The sequence below is a fragment of the Scomber scombrus genome, chromosome 1 (genome assembly GCF_963691925.1).
Source record: "Scomber scombrus chromosome 1, fScoSco1.1, whole genome shotgun sequence".
Taxonomy (NCBI): domain Eukaryota; kingdom Metazoa; phylum Chordata; class Actinopteri; order Scombriformes; family Scombridae; genus Scomber; species Scomber scombrus.
In genome coordinates, this window is record NC_084970.1 from 25,330,236 (window position 1) to 25,349,971 (window position 19,736).

At 37.9% G+C, this 19,736-nt stretch overlaps 1 protein-coding gene and 1 long non-coding RNA gene across 2 annotated transcripts in view; both read right to left on the minus strand.

Annotated features, from left to right (window-relative positions):
- Positions 1-19,736, minus strand: part of LOC133991015 (uncharacterized) — a 558,552-nt gene that overhangs the window by 299,692 nt on the left and 239,124 nt on the right. The window lies entirely within an intron of this gene.
- Positions 1-19,736, minus strand: part of LOC133977789 (protein diaphanous homolog 3-like) — a 176,466-nt gene that overhangs the window by 111,615 nt on the left and 45,115 nt on the right. Inside the window, exon 17 of the mRNA XM_062416074.1 lies at positions 19,128-19,242. Coding sequence (XP_062272058.1) covers positions 19,128-19,242 — 115 coding nt within the window. The remainder of the gene's footprint in view (positions 1-19,127; positions 19,243-19,736) is intronic.

A 19,736-nucleotide genomic window follows, 5' to 3' on the forward strand; every position in this document is an offset into this window, starting at 1 on the left:
AAACAGCTCTTCTTCAGGGAAGCCTGCTCATTATACATTAGCCAATTAAAATGTCCCGCAGCGGGTCAGAGGTCACTGGTTAATCAATCAGAGGGAGCGGCGACTGTTGTAGTTATCAGATTGCGCTATCACCCAGGAAGTGGGGAAGATAAGAATACACTTGTGAGTGCAGAGCAATGGGGAGTCTGCATCACATCACAGGTCTAGCAAAGTAGAGAAGAACCAAGCGCATGTATGGTGCACATACAGTGGATATTTTAGGCTCCAATGACAAGCAGATTTGCCAACATTAATTTGTGTGAAAAGATGACACACTACAAGAAAAAAAAAAAAACGTTGCACCTGTTCAGTGAGACAGAGCTAGAGAAAATCAGAAAATCAGAGCATAAACGTGCCAGGATGATATTAGTTACAAATAAAGCCATTGACTAAAACCGCAGTTAGCATCAGAAGCTAAGATCAGACACCACAGAAAGGTTGCGGTTGCAGCAGAGACAGACATCAGCACTAAGAACAGTGTCAGTTGACAGGCCTGCTCGGCCGTGGTGAACACAGTGCTAGCTGTCTACCATCTAAGCACTTTCCAGTTAAGGCCTTTTAATGGAGGCCTGTGATAAATGTCAACTTGATGGCAGGACTGTGGACAAAGTAGCAGGAGAAATAAGTATGAAAAATAGAGCAAACATGAAGGGCTGTCTCAATTTTCCTTTACCCTCAGCTGTAGTATACATTGGAGAAAAGATGTATTGTGCATTATTCACACTATTAGAAACAAAAAGAAAATAAACATGTCAGTGTGTGTTTTCATCTTGAACTAAAAAGAAAAAAGAATAAACACAAGAGAGGGAAAGTTTTATTCTTTTCCTGAGACGAGAAAAAGGATGTTAAGTTATCTGCTCCTCTCACTTGTGATAACTTCACTGAATGGTCCTGAACCAATCTCTGCCAGTTTAAAAGGCACTTGACAAAAAGATGACAATTGGTAACATTGCACACACACGCTTCCCACAAACAGTAGCACTTCCCACAAGGCAGTATCAGTGAATTGTGTCGTCAAAGCACTAAAGGGAATGGTGGATGAAATAAAACTGTTGTGAAAGAGCATGACTGATGCTATACATGACAGGCAGGCCTCAGAGACAAGCAAGTAACAACTCAAAATCCACCACCACCCTTCACCCCTCACCCTTCACACACACTCATAAACACACACACCAAAATCTCATCCGCCTTCTCCCCAGCCCACTACACTCACACCAGCAATTCATCTTATCAGGATGGATTTCTAATCAGAGAAAACACTTTACAGGAACAACCCTCTTTTTTGCACACATCCATGCTCACACGCACGTACAAAATCCTAACACTAATGTCAAATGAAAAGAGCATAAACGTGATAACTAATACCACCAACATCTAAAGAGTTATCAAGTGAAATAAGGAACTGACAGCAGTGTGAGACAAGGGAGAAATAGACAGTGTATGTGTGTGTTTATTTGGCCCATCATTGTATCCAATATTTGTCCAACTATCTCACTTCCTAAGGAGACATCACACCCTCCAGTTGACTTTTCTCTTGATGAGGCTTCATTATTTATGGCATGTTATAGTGATACGATCATCTATCCCTGAGAGAGCACAGACACACCAGCACAGTGAGTCGAAAGTTGAGAGGGCAACAGTCTTCAAAGGGTAATTAAATCACTGTGTTGTTTCCAATAGTCAATCAAGGCAGTCATGCAGGTAAAGTTTAAATCACTGTTATTAGGGGAGTTTCTGTAGCAGGGATAATTCGGGGGCCTCACCATTCAATGTGCAAACACTGCATACACGGATATATATAATTTGAATGCACACACACAAACACACACACCTTTGCCTGAAGCAAAAATCCACTATGAGACATCTGATGCACAGGAGGAGGGCTGTCTGCAGCAAGTGAACAAATCCACCATTCCGACACATCTGTCAACTCTATAGTCAACAGAGGGGAGATGAACAGTCAAACTAGGCGTTCGGCTTGACTGTTGACTCGCTGTACGATTCTGATCCAGCTAAGTCCTGGACTTCAGTCAGCCTGACAGAAAGCACAAGAGACATTCAGTACGTCCAGTAGCTGCCTAGACACACCTGCCCTCACCTTTCCCTTTCTGCCGCATCAACACGCACTCATGCAATCCTGACTAATACTAACATGACGGCTTGACTGGTCTGTCTGCACACGGACTACTAACCCCCCCTCATCCAGAGTTGCGGGTGTGCGAGTACCAGCAAATGTGAGAGCGAGAGGGAGATCAGAGTAATGAAGTGAGGAGCTGTGTTGTGAGTGAGCTAATCAAAGTGAACCATGCAGGGCCACCTCTCCCTGTGATGCAGACTAGATGACCCAGGGCCGTAATTAGTCTGAGACTTTCATTCTGATAGCAGCAAATTAACAGACTTCATTAGGCTTTTTCTCTCCTTTCCTCTCCTCCTCTATCCCTGCTATACCAAGATCATGTCTAAATCTAAACCACTAAAATTGCCCCTGCATGAGTATCAGCGTCTACAACACACCAGTCAATTGCTCTCCACAAAGGAGCTGGCATACCCTACAGAAAGAATATATACGCATACACATTCACAAATCAATTCACAAACCTGGACTGAAATTATTGATACTGCATCAGAAGATTCATAATAGATTAGGAGCCTCTTAATCAGTGTGTGCTGAAGGGTTGATTTTTACCAGTAGCTCTATTCTCAGTGGAGTAGTGCCCTCTAAAGGGCTCTTGTAGCCCTACAAATAGCCTCTGAATGTGTGTGTGTGTATATATATATATATATATGTGTGTGTGTGTGTGTGTGTGTGTGTGTGTGTGTGTGTGTGTGTTAAAATGAGTATTTTCTGACTACCCTGTCATATCAGGTATGAGGCATTATTATCTCCATTTCATTTCACTATGTGACAGCAGCAGTCCGAACTGAACAGTTGTTAAGCCCACCCTAACATTTCACAAGTCATTCAATGGATTGATGACAGCCTAAATCATTCATGTCTGAAGTCATTTGCCATTTTTTCCCCACCTTTCTCCCTCCGCCATTGCAAACATGCCTGTTCCCAACCCTTCACCACTACACCCCACCCGACATACACAAACCCGCATTTGGATGAAAAATCAAAGCAGAAAAATAAAGTTGCAAAAGCAAATATGTTTTTAACGAGCCAGGCCATTGCTTTGGTGATATGAGAACATAAAAACAAAAATTGTGAATAAATCGAGGTGCTGATGCTTGAGAAACTGAGGCTGAAGACAAAAGAGAAGCAAACAATGAAGGAGAAAGGGGGCACATAAAAACAGAGCAGAGGGTTAACCACACACACCAAAGGAAAATGGAAGCAAAGAGCTTGTGAGGAGAGAGAGTATGCATGTGTATTTGTGGCAAATGTGACATGACATTTTCACAGATACAGTCACAGATTCAAGTGTTTTAGTGATTGGACTGCAGTGCACAGTAGCCAGTATTAGGCTGGACATAGTAAGAAGGGGGAAAAAGTAGCCATCCATCCACTGTGTGTACTATGTGATCAGAACTTTGCTTTTAAACACAATGAAAAGAGCCTTTAATGATAATGCATTTGATGAGCTCACTCATAATGGCACAACATTTCTTTAGCCACATGAAGTCATTATAGATATAAAGTGTTCTTTAAAATGTCAAAGAAAAAGCAAAAACAGAGTGGGAGAAAAGGAGAAAGAGGGAGAACAAGCAAGGCAGTGTGAGAGAGACACACGGGAGAGAACGTCCATTTGATGTGGATAGATAGTATACTGATGGAGAGCAATACTAACTACTAGACAGCACGAGATGGACATCATGCTGCTATCCTCAGATAATCAAAGTGGTTCAAAACAAGCTATATTTAAACATGCTGATGTCATTTCAAGCTCTTTTTTACCTTCTGTGAACACAATTGGACCCTACACACCATTGAAGGAAACCTATACTTATTTTTCTTTTTTTAATTCAAATGCAGATGAAATGTTAATGGTAATAAGCTTATTGAAGTCTTGAGCGTGCGACAACTCAAAGCATACATGACTATATAAAAACATTTTCACTTTACATTCTATAAGTACAACATACTTTCTAAGCCTCCTCTGGGCAATTTATTTAAAAGGGACCACCTACTACCTTTTTTTTTTTATCCACTCATGCCCACCTCCTCTAGTCCTCAATCTCTTCATGATACCTCTATGATGGTGTCTACCAACCTCCTTAGCTCCTTTTGTCTCACTGTAATTCAAGAGCCTACCAAGTTCTCTAGATGTCACAAAAGCTCTTGCTTTTATTATAAATACACCCACCATGCATTCGAGACCTATTAATCATCACTATGTGGATTTGTTACGGGGCTCAAATTTAGAAGTACTCTGAGAGTTACTCTTGTGAAGCCTCGCAGTCTAAAAGCATGAGTTTGAATGATCATGACTCTTTAATGTGTCACATCAGTCTAAGTTTGACAAGTCATGACAAGCTGTCAGCTCTGACCGTGGTCTTTACCTCCATATGGGAGCCCTCCCTTGATCGTGTACAAACCACTCAACCACCCATACAAGTATAACGACTCCCACATACACCCACCACTTCCATCAAGTAGTCCCCAAATACGCCTGTGAAAACTGACAAAACCCACACAAACATGCTGTCTTCCCTAGCTATTATAATCATATGGAAATAGGCTGTCTAATTATCTCTTTCAGCATGCCAGCAGTGGTTAAGAGAGCTGGTCTTTCTTCAACTTTCTCTTTAACAGGCTACATTGATCTGCAGAGCTTGACATCCACTGAAAACACATCCTTAATGCTAGGGCAAGAAACACAAAAAAGGGGACACTTGTGAAGCATCTCTCCAAGTTTTGAACTACTCTTTCACGTCTACCAAGTCATTTGATTGGGAAAAAATAACTTTTTTCCTCATAAAGATCTTATGCTACACTGTACGATAAACACTGTGTACCTTCACAAACTTAATCATGGATACCTATGATTCCTAGCACTGTAAAAAGCATGAATCAGGACTCAATTGAGTCAAAATAAATGGATTGCCAGTGTGGAAGCCAGTGTTTCCATTCTGAGCTATTGTAGAGCCATGGCGGTGCAACGTGGCGGCCTCCATGGAAGAGGACCTGCTATGTAGATATAAAGGGCTCATTTTAAGGTAACAAAAACACAATAATTCTTATTTTCAGTTGATTATACAGCTGAAAATAACACTATGAAAATATTTTTTTAAGAATATTATATTCCATTTCTGCTTAGTCCATTCCACTGCATAGTTGAAACTCTTCACACCCAGAACAGAAACATTTTTACTCAGTTAGTGTGCAGCTGTAGCAGGGGAGATTCCACTACTGCTGTATGTTGACTGCTCTGTCTCATTCTGCAAATATCAGCACTGGCCCCCAAAATCCAATGTCAATGGGGCTAACGTTTTAATAATTAGAATCATTAATGATTTTGTGATTATCAATTTTACTTATAGGAATATTGTAGGGCTGGAAATTGTAAATATAATTAACTTAGCTAAGAAAAATGTAATAAAAAGTATACAGAAATATTTTTTGATTTTGTTTTGTTGAAAAAACTAGTTGTGTTTGCATTTAAATGTATGCACATACTCATGCCATTGATATGGTAGGGAAGGGGCCATTTTTAACACTTGCATTCTTTAACACTTTTTGTGTTTCTCGACATCTCTGTCTCTTACATTGTAGTGTTTGACTTTGGAGTAAAGGTAGGTTATTAGCAGATGCCTGTGTCCTGGGGAGAAATGGCAAACTGCTTTTGTGATCTTTGAGGGTTTCATCTAATTGGATGTTATTTATTAGAACGAAAAGGAGCCCAAGAAAAGGGCAGCTCTCTTCATGTTGCTCATTCTCCTGGCACTACGGTTGACAATGAATCTCTCTGCCCTCTCTTGATAAACAAAGAGAACAGGGAAATAATATAGCTGGTTTCTTATAGTTGTCAATTAAGATATCTCTACTTGACCATGAAAAGGAGCAAGTATGACAACATATATCCACAATGTCACTTGTAAATGTGACAAGCACATTAATCTCAACATATGAAAAAGTGGTATGAAATAAATGTATATTGCCTTCAGGTTTAAAGTATTAATCTGTGTTTTCATGCCTAACAGACAGACAGGCAAAAGTAAGTTTCTTATTTCAGCTGTTTAGGGACAACAGTGCTAATGTGTTGTTTTTTTATGATAAAGAATGAAAAAACATTCTGAAAAGAACAAGAACCTTATTCAGGATAAATTGATGATAAAAAAAACTAAATAAACTTAAGTGTTCCAGTTTATACTACTTAATAGTGAAGTCCAGGAATGAAGGGGTATAAGAAACAGGAGTCCATAAAGATAGGAACATGGTAGTCGATATCTGACATCTTAAACCTGTGTTAATTGTTGTTGTTTTTTGGCCTCTTGAGAGCAGCAGAAGTAACATGTGAACACAACTTTAATGAGAGTTTAAAAGTCTTTCAGCTAATTGTTTCGGTTTTGCAGACCATAACTTTACTGTGTCGCAAACCATAGACTACATATCCAGCAGCAAACAACAAACAGATAATGTTAATGTGGCAACTACAGCTGTTGAATTTATATTTCCCTCATGACTTGGTGGAGAGCAAAACAGAGCAAGAAGGAGAAGGAGTATTGGGCTTACATACATTGATCGGGGCTCCAAATAAATGCTAATGTTGCTTTGTATTGGCTGGATCTGTGAATAAGCAGCAGTTTGCTATCAAGGTATCCATATTAAATATCCTAACACAAGTTGTATATTTAGCCCAAGTCCATTCAAGTCATGTCAAATCCAGTCAAGTCAATTTCCATTTATATAGCCCAATATCACAAACCACAAATTTGCCTCGGGAGGCTTGACAATCTGCACAGTATACGTCTTCTGTCCTTACACCCTAAAATCAAATAAAGTAAAAACTTGCACGGGAAAAAAAAAACCTTTACAGGGAAAACAAATGGAAGAAACCTCAGGAAGAGCAATAGAAGAGAGATTGCCATGTAATAGATGGTGTGTGTACAGAATAGACCAGGCAGCAGAATTACATATCTGAATTACATATATACCTATATCAGGCCCAAGCCTGATAAAACTTATCGTGTAACTTAAGGAATCACATTAATCTTCTTCATCTAACTTTCACAAATAGCTGCTTTTAATTATCAAGAACAAAAACTGAACAAAGAAAAGAGAGGCGGAGTGAGATAGGAGGCATTCTACTGGTAGGTCTACTGATGTCGCTTTAACCTTAAACTACAAGATAGTAACCACACTGCTGGTATAACTGAATAAACACAAAAGGCCAGTACAGTATAAAAGAGAATTCACATAACCCTCAAATCCCACCTGCCAGTGTTTCTAAAATATTATGTGATTTTTACCCTCACCAGCACCCGATGAAAGACTTTTCTATACATGTTTTATCTCCATCTATTGACATTGAGTTTCTCCAGAGGCTATCCATAAAATCAAAGAAACTGCTGAAAGTTCTTACAGTTATAAGCCTCCTCTGTGGGCATCCACTCACTACATTTGCTTGTTTGTTTCTCCTTTTTTTTTTCTTTCCAATTTTTATCATAAAAAAAAATGTCACAAATGGTTCATTATAGTGATAATGAGATGTCTTTTTGCAAAACTATAACCATAAATATCAATCATTTTAAATTTACAACCATCATTTATTAACACAATAACAGTATGCTAACTGGCAGGCTGAAGTCACACTCACAAGCATTCAACTCAGTATGAACTATAATAGTAGTTGTAGTTGTCAGCAAATATACCATCCCCTATTTAGCTGAAAATTCATAGTTATGTTAGTTCATGAAGCTTAAAAAGTACAAATCTGAACACAGACCGCACATGAAATGACTCATCAGAAAAAAATAACTGAATATTAGGACAGATGTAAAAGAAATAAAGCTTTTAATATCTGTGTGAAATGCAATACATTCATGTGCTACACATTGTCATGAACCTCTAAAGCTCCAGTTCAGGATCAAAGCTAACAGGATGAATGGTCCTGCTACTTTGAAACAGTGTAGGCAGTGAAAGTAATCATACTGCACCAAAATAATTCAATAAATAAATAAACTGAATGGTAGACTGAATGTGCTTAGTGACCAAGAACTGTACTCCATTGTGATATTTCAGCCAGGCCAGGCTGAGGGCAAATTTTACAAGGCATACCGAGCGTGATTTCAACACACAAAATAAGTCAGTTGTTAGATGTTGATTCTCTTGTGTTAGTTGGAATTTACTTTTGCTGTTGTTATAGAGCTGTCATAGTCTATGCACTGCAGCTCCTTCAAAATATGACCTTTAAGTCTTTAACTTAATAATACTACTATTTGGATTTATTTATAAAGGTTTATGTGACACTCCTCATTCTATAACTGTGAGTTTGTGAAGTTTATTGAGGGGTAGATTTTGTCAGACTGAAGACCTTTTTATGATAAATTAAGTGTGGAAACAGGGAAAAAAAAATTGTGAGAAAAACAACTACAGGTTAAAGAATAAAAAATAAAATAAAAAAATACTCACCTTTGGTTTCTGGTCCAGAGCGAAACATCAAGGTAGATCATGCAGCCAAGTAGAATTTGCGAGAACAGAATTAAGAAAAAGCAAGAGGAGAAAGGGAGAGAAATACAGAGGCAGAGCAAACAAGAGAAAGAACAGCTGGTTAGTGATGTTTGAAGAAAGCATTATTTCAGACATTTTATTGTCAGCAGAGAGACAGCAGAAAGCATTGTGCTGAATACAAAGCAATGTTATAGTCCACAGGGAGCATTAATACATGCATAAACTGAAAAAAGTCTGATTGTTTTGAACTTGGGCAGTTTAGATCCAGTCCATATGTCTTTACATATGTCTTTACAACAAAGGACAAAACTGAAACACACTACAAACAGAGCAGATTCTCATAAAAGGGAAGTTTTAATGTTCCATTAGTGATAAGTTATTGATAAGTCACCAGTGACATTAATAGTCAATGATGACATCACAGGTCAGAGCTTTAATTCCCTCACTTAAATAGAATACAATCATTCAGATTTGTTGCTCTTATTGGATGCATTAACATACCTACTTCTCCCTCCACAGATCTTCTGTCACATTTCCAATACGTGCATGAATTTGTTTTGACCCATATTCACTGCATTGATTGAACCAAAAACTTGAGCAAACTTCTCTTGTCATGTGCATGAAATGAACTGAAAGGCTGCAATGTAGAATTTGAGATGATGTGCATTCTGAGTTGTCCTTGTGAGACCAAAAATAATCTGTTCAAGCCTTAAATATGCTAAATAATTTTCTTGGTGAATTTAAACTCTTTTTGCATGTGTAAAAAATTCCCATACAAATAAAAATTTCACTGCTGAAGTACTTCATAAAACTAAACACATTTTAGAGACATCACCATAAAAATGCTGATTTTTGCAGTTACTACCTACACAGGTCAGTTGACAATTTGTTACTTTGAATTACAATAGCACTCAGCTTATTTCACTTTCAGTTCTCTCACTATTGAAGTTCCTTGATGAAGCTCTGAGTAGGACTCCTCTCTACCCTACAGGTCCCACTCTCAGTATGTGAGACAGTAACCACAAAGACTGCAATTAAATCCCTCAGATGTCAAGGGAACAGATTAAAGCTCAGAGTTCAGAGGCAGACATTGTAGTATCATTAGCTATGCTCAACTTAAAACCTACCATTTATAACCTTTATAATCACGGTGAGATAACCTCAGTCATGGATCTAGTGATTGAGTTTTACTACACCCCTCACCATTCATATTTAACGTGAAAGTTATGCAAATGACTTCTGTCATACAGCAAATCTTCTTTAACAAAGTGTATAATCAATCCTCAAAGAACGAGGCATCACTATAACTCAGCCGTTTACCAGTAAAGGAAACTGTGAGTGTGCATAGTGTGAGTAGTGCATACTGTTTTGTTTTTGTTTTCTGCAAGAATTTGAATTTATGCATTATTATGGTGAAAAGAGAGCAAAACATGTTTAGAAATGAATTACATTCAACTTTTTTACACATCCTCTTTATGCACATTTGTCTCAAATGCGTATGGCATTACTTGAATAAACAAATATTTTTGCCCTTTAAAATGAATTATTTAAGGGGGACATTATGCCCATTTACAGTTCAACCTCTGTCTGAAACGGGCTGTTTTAGCTCCTGTCTCTTTAAGGCCAAAGTGTAGCTATACAGGCTCCAGAACTGTCGCTGTCAATACATTCAGAGCAGATTTAAGCCTGAGTTTTGACTTGACTTGCAGGGAGCATTTTTATTATGTTAACCTCAAGTTTGAGAACTTTGACCCAGTTTAGATATCCAAAATCATAACAGAAAATCAAAAAAGACCACACAACATGCCACCTTTAAAAGCCAACTCCTAACCTCCTTTAGTGTCACTAAATCAAATTTTAACCAAAAAGTAATAATTAAAACATAATGCCATTGTGACAAAACATTCAATGACTGTAACCTTTGCACTAACATTAATAGCTGATAGCCAAGTAACCAACTTCTTCATAAATGTATAAAGTATGTATAAAATATGCATGCCTTTTTTGAAAATGAACTAAAAGACTACTTTTGTGTGTGTGGGTGCTGTGCAGTATCCACACAGTTGATTTCTGTCAACATGACTGTATTACAAAAATCAATATTTGGCATTTGTGAAAAATGGCTGATTATTAGAATTATAATGTAATTCTTACATTCCTCTTCCACCCCTTATCAAAACTGTATTGTTCCTGCCTTGTAAGCCAACAGAGGCTGAGTACAGAACTCCACTGGAAAGTTTAGGATGTCGGACAAAAATAATAATAATATGAGCACAGCATGGAATGTGATTGACTCAAATGGCTTTTTGGAGAAGAAATCTGAGTCAACAATGTGAGTATTATAACATTGTTTTTAAATATAGATGGCATGAAATACTGATTTAGGTGGTTGTATTATAAAAGTCAAATATATAGCATTTATTGTATACATTTGAGCATTTGTTCTGTTTCAGGGGTTGTTTTCATTTCACCTGTATTGACTGGGAAATGCAAGAAACAATAAGGCATAAATATTACAGTAAACAGCTATTTATGTGAAGTTAAGTTAAGTTTACAAGTTATATTATCTATGTTTACGGGAAAATTGCCTGACAGAAGATATGAGATACAATCTATATAAAATAAACTAATATAACCTTTCTACTGTATACTATGTGAACATGATAACATCTCGGGAAGCCAGTAGCAAGAAATAGGACTGCGTGCCTGGAGTTGCAATAGCATGAACTGACCAGGCCCTCACAGTAAGAGCAGAGAGAAAGAAGCAGAAAAACATTTTAGTCTGAGTAATGAGGTCAGAAAAATGGAGAAACATACTGTATGTGTGTGTGTGTGTGTGCATGTGTTGAGAGGTGGGCTCATGGTTAAGTACAGCGAGTACTTTATTGGCAAGACCAGTAGATATAATAGTAAACATAAAAAATAGGGTTTATCGAGAGACTGCATATAAGCAGCCAAGCCTACATCGGTATTAAAAATACACTATTCAAGGACCAAAAGCAATGGCAGCATCATCAACAGTGGTACTGAGGTTCTATTGAACCTACCTTAATTTCCTCAGGAATTTGAAACATCTGACCAATTTTTGAATGAGAAAGAATGCTTGAAACTGTTCCATTGAATTTCCCTCAAAGGTTAGCAAGAGAGGCAGTAAAGGGCCGGCTATGTTGCTGACATTCCCTCTTACAGAGACTTGTTGCACACATCCTATTTTTCGTACTCTGAATTGTTGATAAGTACTTTTATTATATTGTGAATGCAAACTAGTCTACAGCTGTGACATCTTCCACAAAGCAAGCTGTCCACTGGCATGTATTGACTCTCACAGATCCCCAACTGTGTGGTAAGAAGGAGCAGACAGTGAAGAAGGAGAATGTGATTTTGGCTTCCATGTCACAGAATTCACACGAGTAAAAAACAAAACAGATTTCTCGTGTTGTTCTTTGTATTTACTGCTGCATTAGTTGGATGTAACGAATGAATGAGAAGGAGACATTTAGAGGAGGAAAATGAAAAAGAAGCTTATGTCTCCACAGTAAATCATCTGTTGAGTGTTTTAGAACGTAACCTCCATGAAACAATCAGAAAATAACGTTGCACTGAAATTTAGCGGCTTTCTCTCTCTCAGAAAAAGCTTTCCACTACCATGTCTCCTTTTACCAGCACTGTTGGTCGCTTGCTCATGCTCTTTGCTCTTTTGCTCTCAGTCTCTGAGTCAGGAAACCAGCAGCAAAACCTTACTACTAACATTATTAAATGAAGGTAGGTGTTGTCCCCTGTCTCTCTCATTGCAGGGTTGTACTGCTCAGCCAGGGCTCATGCAGTCCAGGAATACTGCCGCTGCAGTTTACTAAGTTTATTAAAATTGAACGTGTAACGTGTCCAAATTGCACCAAATTCTACTGCACTTCCTTGGGTCCTTAGCAATACACCTGCAAAGTGTGGACTAAATCAGATGAACGGTTACCAAGATATGCGAAGGACAAACATACAGACAGACAGTCAGAGATTCCTTCCTTTATAGTTGGATTAGAACTCTGCATCACAGCTGTACCGGATGAGAAAAGAACATGTAGTCACCAGTAGTTGGCAACAAAATCCAGATTATTTGCATGAGTGCATTTGGCAAACATTAACTATAATCTTGAGAATCTAAAAGCTATGTAAATATCTGCTTCAAGCTTTCTTTTCCCATCTAAGCAGAACATAGGTACACAAGATTAAGGGCTGGTTTTTATTTAGTTTACAGCTGCAAACTGCATATATTCATCATCTGCTTTATTAAGACAGCAGCTCATTATGCAGTCAGCTCCTGGATTTTGCCTAGTACTGCCCCCCAAGGCACATCCTGTGAGTCAAGGAGAGTGCAGTTTAGTGGGCACAAAGAATATCTGTATCAAAATGTATGGCAATCCATCAAACACTTGTCAAGATATTTCACTCTGTACCACAAATGTCAAACCCTTGGTAGCTATATAACACAACAGAAAAAGTCAGGGTACCACCAGAGTCATTACAATTTATCCTCTGTATAAAAGAAAAAACACACTCCACGGTGTCCTAAACCATGGAATTAATTAACTGAGTGGAAATGTTATATGATATAAATAATGATATACCATATCGAGAGCTTATCATCTCTATGAGGAATTCAGATTTATGTTTTGACCTCAAACATCATCCTCTAAAACTCTAAATCTTGAGATACACGTTAGATACACTGAAGAGAAATTAATTTGGTCAGTCGTCGTAGCAAATTGTGGTATGTTTCCTTTGGCAAGCATTTTTAAAAAGTCCATATTTGATCCATAGTTAAATATGTTTATGTGTATTCATGCACGTAGGTGTTATTGAAAAGAGCACTTGAGTGAGCTTGCACACCCAGACAAACTGTATTTTTTGTACACAGGGTGGGTGTTATAATTAACAGTGTAGGAAGAGTGCCTTTCTTGTTAATGAGCAAGGAAATAAGAAATCAACAACATTTTCCTGAGGCAATGCACAATCCTATATGACCACGGCCATTGATTTATTGTAACAGGTAACAATTAGACTTGATATATATTGTGTATGTATACTAAACCTGTTATGTCTGTGTGAATGTGTTATTCTATAAATGAATATAGTTGCCTGATTTGTGTATGTACGTGGCAGCCAAAAACATCTGATTAAGTACCCAACATCTTGTCAACCCCTATTTGAGCAAGTCAAAACCACAGTGTGGCAGCCTCAAATTATGGTCTATATGCCTTTCAAGTTCCAGCAGATATTACTGTCTACTAGACACTGCGTAATAGCCCAATCAAACAGATTCCAGGTCCTGCCATTAGTCATAGTACAGATGCCTGTGCAGTTTTTAAGTTAAACCTTCTTGTGTTTACATTTAATTTCTGTTACCTGCTGTGCATCTTTAAAATGTGGATGTTGTTGCCTGTTACATGTTGTAACTCATATGCTGTTAAACTATGTTCACTTATGGTGGGTCTAACTGAAAAAGGTAATTAAATGTACTACAACAAACCAAATCATACCCCACTAGAATCATCTTACTGAGTCTGACCCTTTGCTTTTTATCAAATCCTGACTGAAATATAAACTGAGGAATTTAGAACAAAAAAATGATATACACAGATTCAAATGTGAATGGTTAAAAAAATCCAACCTGACAAATTTACAGACATCTTCTGTAATACTCCTTGCACTACTAAACACCAAATAACTATTTTGGCAAGGAATGTTTTTGTATAAATTTCTAAAATAAGATAAAATCAGTCATTTTCCATTTACTTCTCTCTCTTCTATTCTTCTTTCCCATTCTTCTCACCATGCAATCCTTCCGACAACCTACCCTTTTCTTGTTTTGCACAATGTCTGTCTGTTTTGCAACAAGTTTTTTTTTTCCCCTGTTAGAAAAACAACACATGACATTTCACCAGTTTTTGACTACCTGGCAGCTTTGATAAAAACAGGGCCATGTCTAATGCACACAATTATGGGAGGCATCAAGCTTTCAGCATAGGTGACATGCACCTCCAGACTAATTAGGGTGTTGCTTTGAATAGATGTTGAGGTGTTGGATACTCATCTATCATGTTGAGGTGTAAGCATCTACGAAAAACGCTAATGAGTCCAAATACACAGCACACTGTGACTAGCAGGATTTGAGTTGTTGGAAGCTCTGATGTTATTACATTTGGTTATAAAAGGGCCAAGATTGGAGACTGCAAAAGTAAATGAGTGAGCATATGACTTACATTATATGGCTTCTCAAGGATTGTTCTTGTTTAGATAAATCACTACTTTGGTAGAGAACATTTAGTCAACCTTAGCTGCTAAACAGAAATCCTTCCACAGTTCAAAGACCTGAAAATAATATGCATATGTTAAATATGAAGACTATACTGGAAGGAAAATACTATAAAGTCAAAAACAACTCGGCTAAATTTGATTTGAAAATGAACAACAAACAGACAAGGTGATTATTTCAGATGGGTCAATAAAAGGAACTGATCCTGCTCATGAGCCGTTACAACAGTTACAACCTGATAGATTTGGGAAGGTCAATATGTGTAGACAAGTAAACAACTGCACAAAATACCTTGTCTCAGAAAAGATACCCTGGATGGAAGTTGTGCATGCCTCTATATGAAGCAAGGAATGTCTGCCTGTCCTTCACATATCTCGAGGAGCATTCTTCATAACTGCCGGATTAATTGCTAGGGACTCAAGGAAGTGCAGTGTTGAAGGTGAAGTTGTTTGGATGTGTGATTCTTAAGAAATATATAAAAATACCCCTTAAATGATATTGGTTTGGTTTTTCATCTGCCCATGGAGTCAATGAGGGGAAATATGAACAGTGCAACTCTGCCATTCCAACATGCATTGTGGTCAGAGGGGGGATTACATCCATAGTGATAATGACTTGAAAATGTTTCAGAGACTTAAGCTCTACTATTGAACTGTGAACTGTGAACAACATTTGGCATGTAGATTCGAGTGCAATAAATCTTTGACACATTTTGAATGGGCACTGCAGTTCATCTAACTAAACAGCAAGGAATATCCATCTGTCTGTCTGTCTGCCTTTAGCATATCTCAAGAACAGTTCATCTGATCGCCTTCTGGGCTCTGAGCCAAAGGCCTAATGCTCGTCATAGGATAAACTCCAAGCATTGTTAGGGCTTTCTGTCTCACCTGGATTGATCCCAGCCAGCAGTTGCAGGCTTTTGCTTTTTGTTTGACATTCAGATCTACATTACTAAAGTTAATGACCAACTTACTTCATATTTGTAGTTATTTCTTCAGTTGTTTACTTTAGTATAATAAATACATTTAATTTACCGCCATCTGCAGTGTCCATTCACATATTTATCATGGCCTAGGAACCAGGTTATGACATTATTACATTTGTATTGTTTTAATTGTTACATACATATGTGGTGCTTGGGAAAAAAAAAATAAGCCATCATACCATTACAAACAGGTACATTTTGAATAGGTACTACACTAGTTACTGTGAACGTTTAAAGGCACACTATTTATGAGGTCAGTTTTAGGTTGCTTTTCATTACCCCCTCTATGCAAAATAGGCTGTCCCTGCTTCTGTGCTTTAATGCTAGTCTGGAAATGCTCTATTAGACTAAAGACATAACCCTAAAACATTAGAGAGACACCCTCTCACTGTTTTGTCCCTTATTGAAAGGTTCCCTTTATTTCATTGTTTAGGACAAGTCATTTACAAGACATTTGTAACAAACATTTACAGCTAATAAACAGAGACTTGAGAGAGGAGCATAAAAATCAACCTGTATTATTCAATATGACCTTACTTAATTCTGTCCGTACTGACCTGCTCTCACAAAAATAAAAACACCCATTTATCGCAATTTGCTCACTGAGGAGATGTGTTAAAGTGGCACTGACCCTATGCCAAAAACCAAATCCCTTTCTGAATTCATAAACAGAAGAGCCATAAAGGATATTAACTACGTGAATATAATGTTTACTTTGTCAATAAATGTTTTGCTCCGCCAAAAGCAGTAATATAAATTCTGGTTGAACGTGTACGTCCAGCCTTTCCCAAACACTTTGAATCATAATAAAAACAATCACTGCATTTTTATTTACACTTGAATAAATTGAGGTACGCCAAAAATATAACTGCGATGGACTCAAAACAGACTGTTCCTGGTCCCCATCCAAACTGTTTCTGTATTGGATGGCAGGGATTCTTGTAGAAAACAATAGCAAAGGTCACAAACATCATGAAACAATAAGAAGGTTTCAAGGGAAATAAATTAATATTTAATAAGGAAATCCGAGTGAATACTGTTTCTTACTGTATTCTTTTAAATGTTTAATGCTGATCCAGATGCTGTTGCTTATAAGTGAGATGAAGCATGATGCTCAATGGCTGTGTTAATATGAAGATAAGCCTGCGTGTATACATACACGTACACTCATTCCCATAAAGCAGCAGCAACTGGGCGATTTATCAGGCATGCTGCTCCAACAAACTTCCACTGGGACAGGAAGAAACAGGGAAGGAAACAACTGAGAGAATGGACTCAAACAATGTCAAAGGTCTGATTTAGCAAAAAGTTTCATGTCTTCAACAAATCTAAAAATGCATTACCCATGAGCAGTAACAAACTGAGAGGCCGGCGTACTGCAGAGAAGTGTGCGTCATGATTACTGTCAAATAAAATGCCGTACATGCGTGGGTGCGTAGGTTCGTGCAGGTACAGGCTCTGGGTCATCACCCTAACAGAAAAGTGCAATCGCCTGCTAGTGGACATCCTTCCTTTGCCCTCTCCAGAGAACACCTGCTCAACTGTCTGTCTACCTGTTTGCCATTTAGATCCGCCTCCATTATTCAACACCTTGTCGGTAGGGAACAAGGGTGCACTGGTGTGTGTGTGTGTGTGTGTGTGTGTGTGTGTGTGTGTGTGTGTGTGTGTGTGTGTGTGTGGGGGGGGGGGGGGGGGGGGGGAGCAGCATAGAGTTGTGACAGGTAGATAACACCTGGATGAATAATTCAAATTGGCGTAAGCTAGCTGAGTCAGTGACAAGACAAGAAAGGAAACACAAGACATGTGAATAAATCATCAGAGAAGGGACTAATAGACCAAGCACAGGAGACGACAAGACTGATAACATCTCTTGCTTCCTCCTGCTCTAGCTTTAATCATTCCAACAACCTTGTACATGAATATTCCACACCTTGCCAGCCATACTAATGTGTGAAGATGTTACTTTATGGTGTCTTATCATGCAGAATTACCACCAGGAATAGTCAGGATAGCCCTCCAAAATCCCCAAAAGCCTGAAACCATTAGAGACCCTGATTCAGCAAGGAATGCTAACCATGATGGGAAATGCTTAAGGTATGTTATGAAGGATTTTACTAATAAACAATGTATAGCCTCAGACAAAAGTAATGTGTTTACAGACACCAACTAACATTTCCTGCATAGTGTACCTTTAGCTGATGAGTTAGGGACCTTAACAAAACTGGTACTGTTCGACATGGGATAAGATGATACACTACACATGTAGCCTAATCGGACAGACTTCAGCAAATGTTATGTTCATAGTTCTCATGTTTCAGTGATGAAATTTTACTAAATGGATTGAATGTGACGATTTAGCACAGTTATGAATTCTATTAAAAATAGTGTTCTAATTCAGACAGAGTTGTGATCATTGCAATATTATCTTTGTCCACCGACACATCAGGAGTGTTAAGACTAAAGGAACTCTAAATAAATTAAGCATTAAAAAGAAATCAGCATTCCACTTCATTAAGCGTTTAAAAGACCTCTACCTACGCTGGAAACAGCAGAGGAAATTGGATTAAATTGAACCCTTTCAAATAAGGGATCCCTTCTGTCATGTGTATCCATTCATTGAAAGAGATACAAAGCAGTTTGTTTGTTAACAGTAGCCTTGAGGGTTGGTACAAGCACACAGACAAACACTTGCCTGTATCTTTGTCTTATAATTCCTCCTCAATGAAGACATACAGCCAATTACACACAAGAACATAAGCAGACACCCACACACGTACAACACAATAACAGAGACACATTCATATCTTTCTGTATTCTTTCAACATTTCAGGTCAACTAAATGACCTTGCAGTTTCCCTCCTACCACCACAATATAACTGAGACAAATGACCACATATAGAAGTGAGAAAGCTGATCCAGGAATAGGGGAAAAAGGAAAGGAAGTAAAGTGGAGAGGAAATTAGTTGGTGCTGGGAAAATATGTATTGTAGATCAGAATAATCTATGCAGAAATACATATCTTCAGAAATACCCTGTAAGAAAGGGTTAGGGTTAGGGTTAGGGTTTTTGTGGCAGCAACGTTGCTGTGTCATCTGATAATGATGACAAAGTCTTCTTAGAACTAAGGTAGATGGACATTAAATATGATAAATAAATATACAAACATAAAAATGTCTGACCTGCCCTTTGTGAACCAAAAGTGAGAGCAACTCTGCTGAGCAATTCAGGTTTTGCATATTGGTCCTCATCAGCCCGCACCCAGAAACAGCTCTCTGACATTTCCTGGGGACGAATCTGGAAAAAAAAAGAAAAGACATCCTCAATTTAGTTAACTCAATTTGTTTGGACACACTGGCCTGCACATAGCACCTCCAACCATGTACTGTATTTTTCAGATTAGATAGACTACAGAGGGAAATGTCAACAACAAAATGTATTATTTTAATCAATTTATTAGTCACAAAGAATACAAGATTGTTCCAAATGAACTGCATAATAGTCTTGTCAGTTCCCAAGATAAATATATGTTTCAAGTCTTCACGAGGCAATTACTGTGAATATTAGAAATTATATAATTGGCAACAAGTTACAAAGTATGGTCATCTTACTGTGAAGCAGTGTTTATTTTGTCAACAAGAACTATGATGAAAAATATTCATTAGCAGCTGTTGTGAATGGTTTGTCAAAAAGTGTGGAGGAGTAAGAGGTCTACGTAGTGTGCAACTGTTTCTGTTTATTCACTTTGAGAAATGGTTTTGAGTAAAGAATCAACTCTGAATCGAAACATG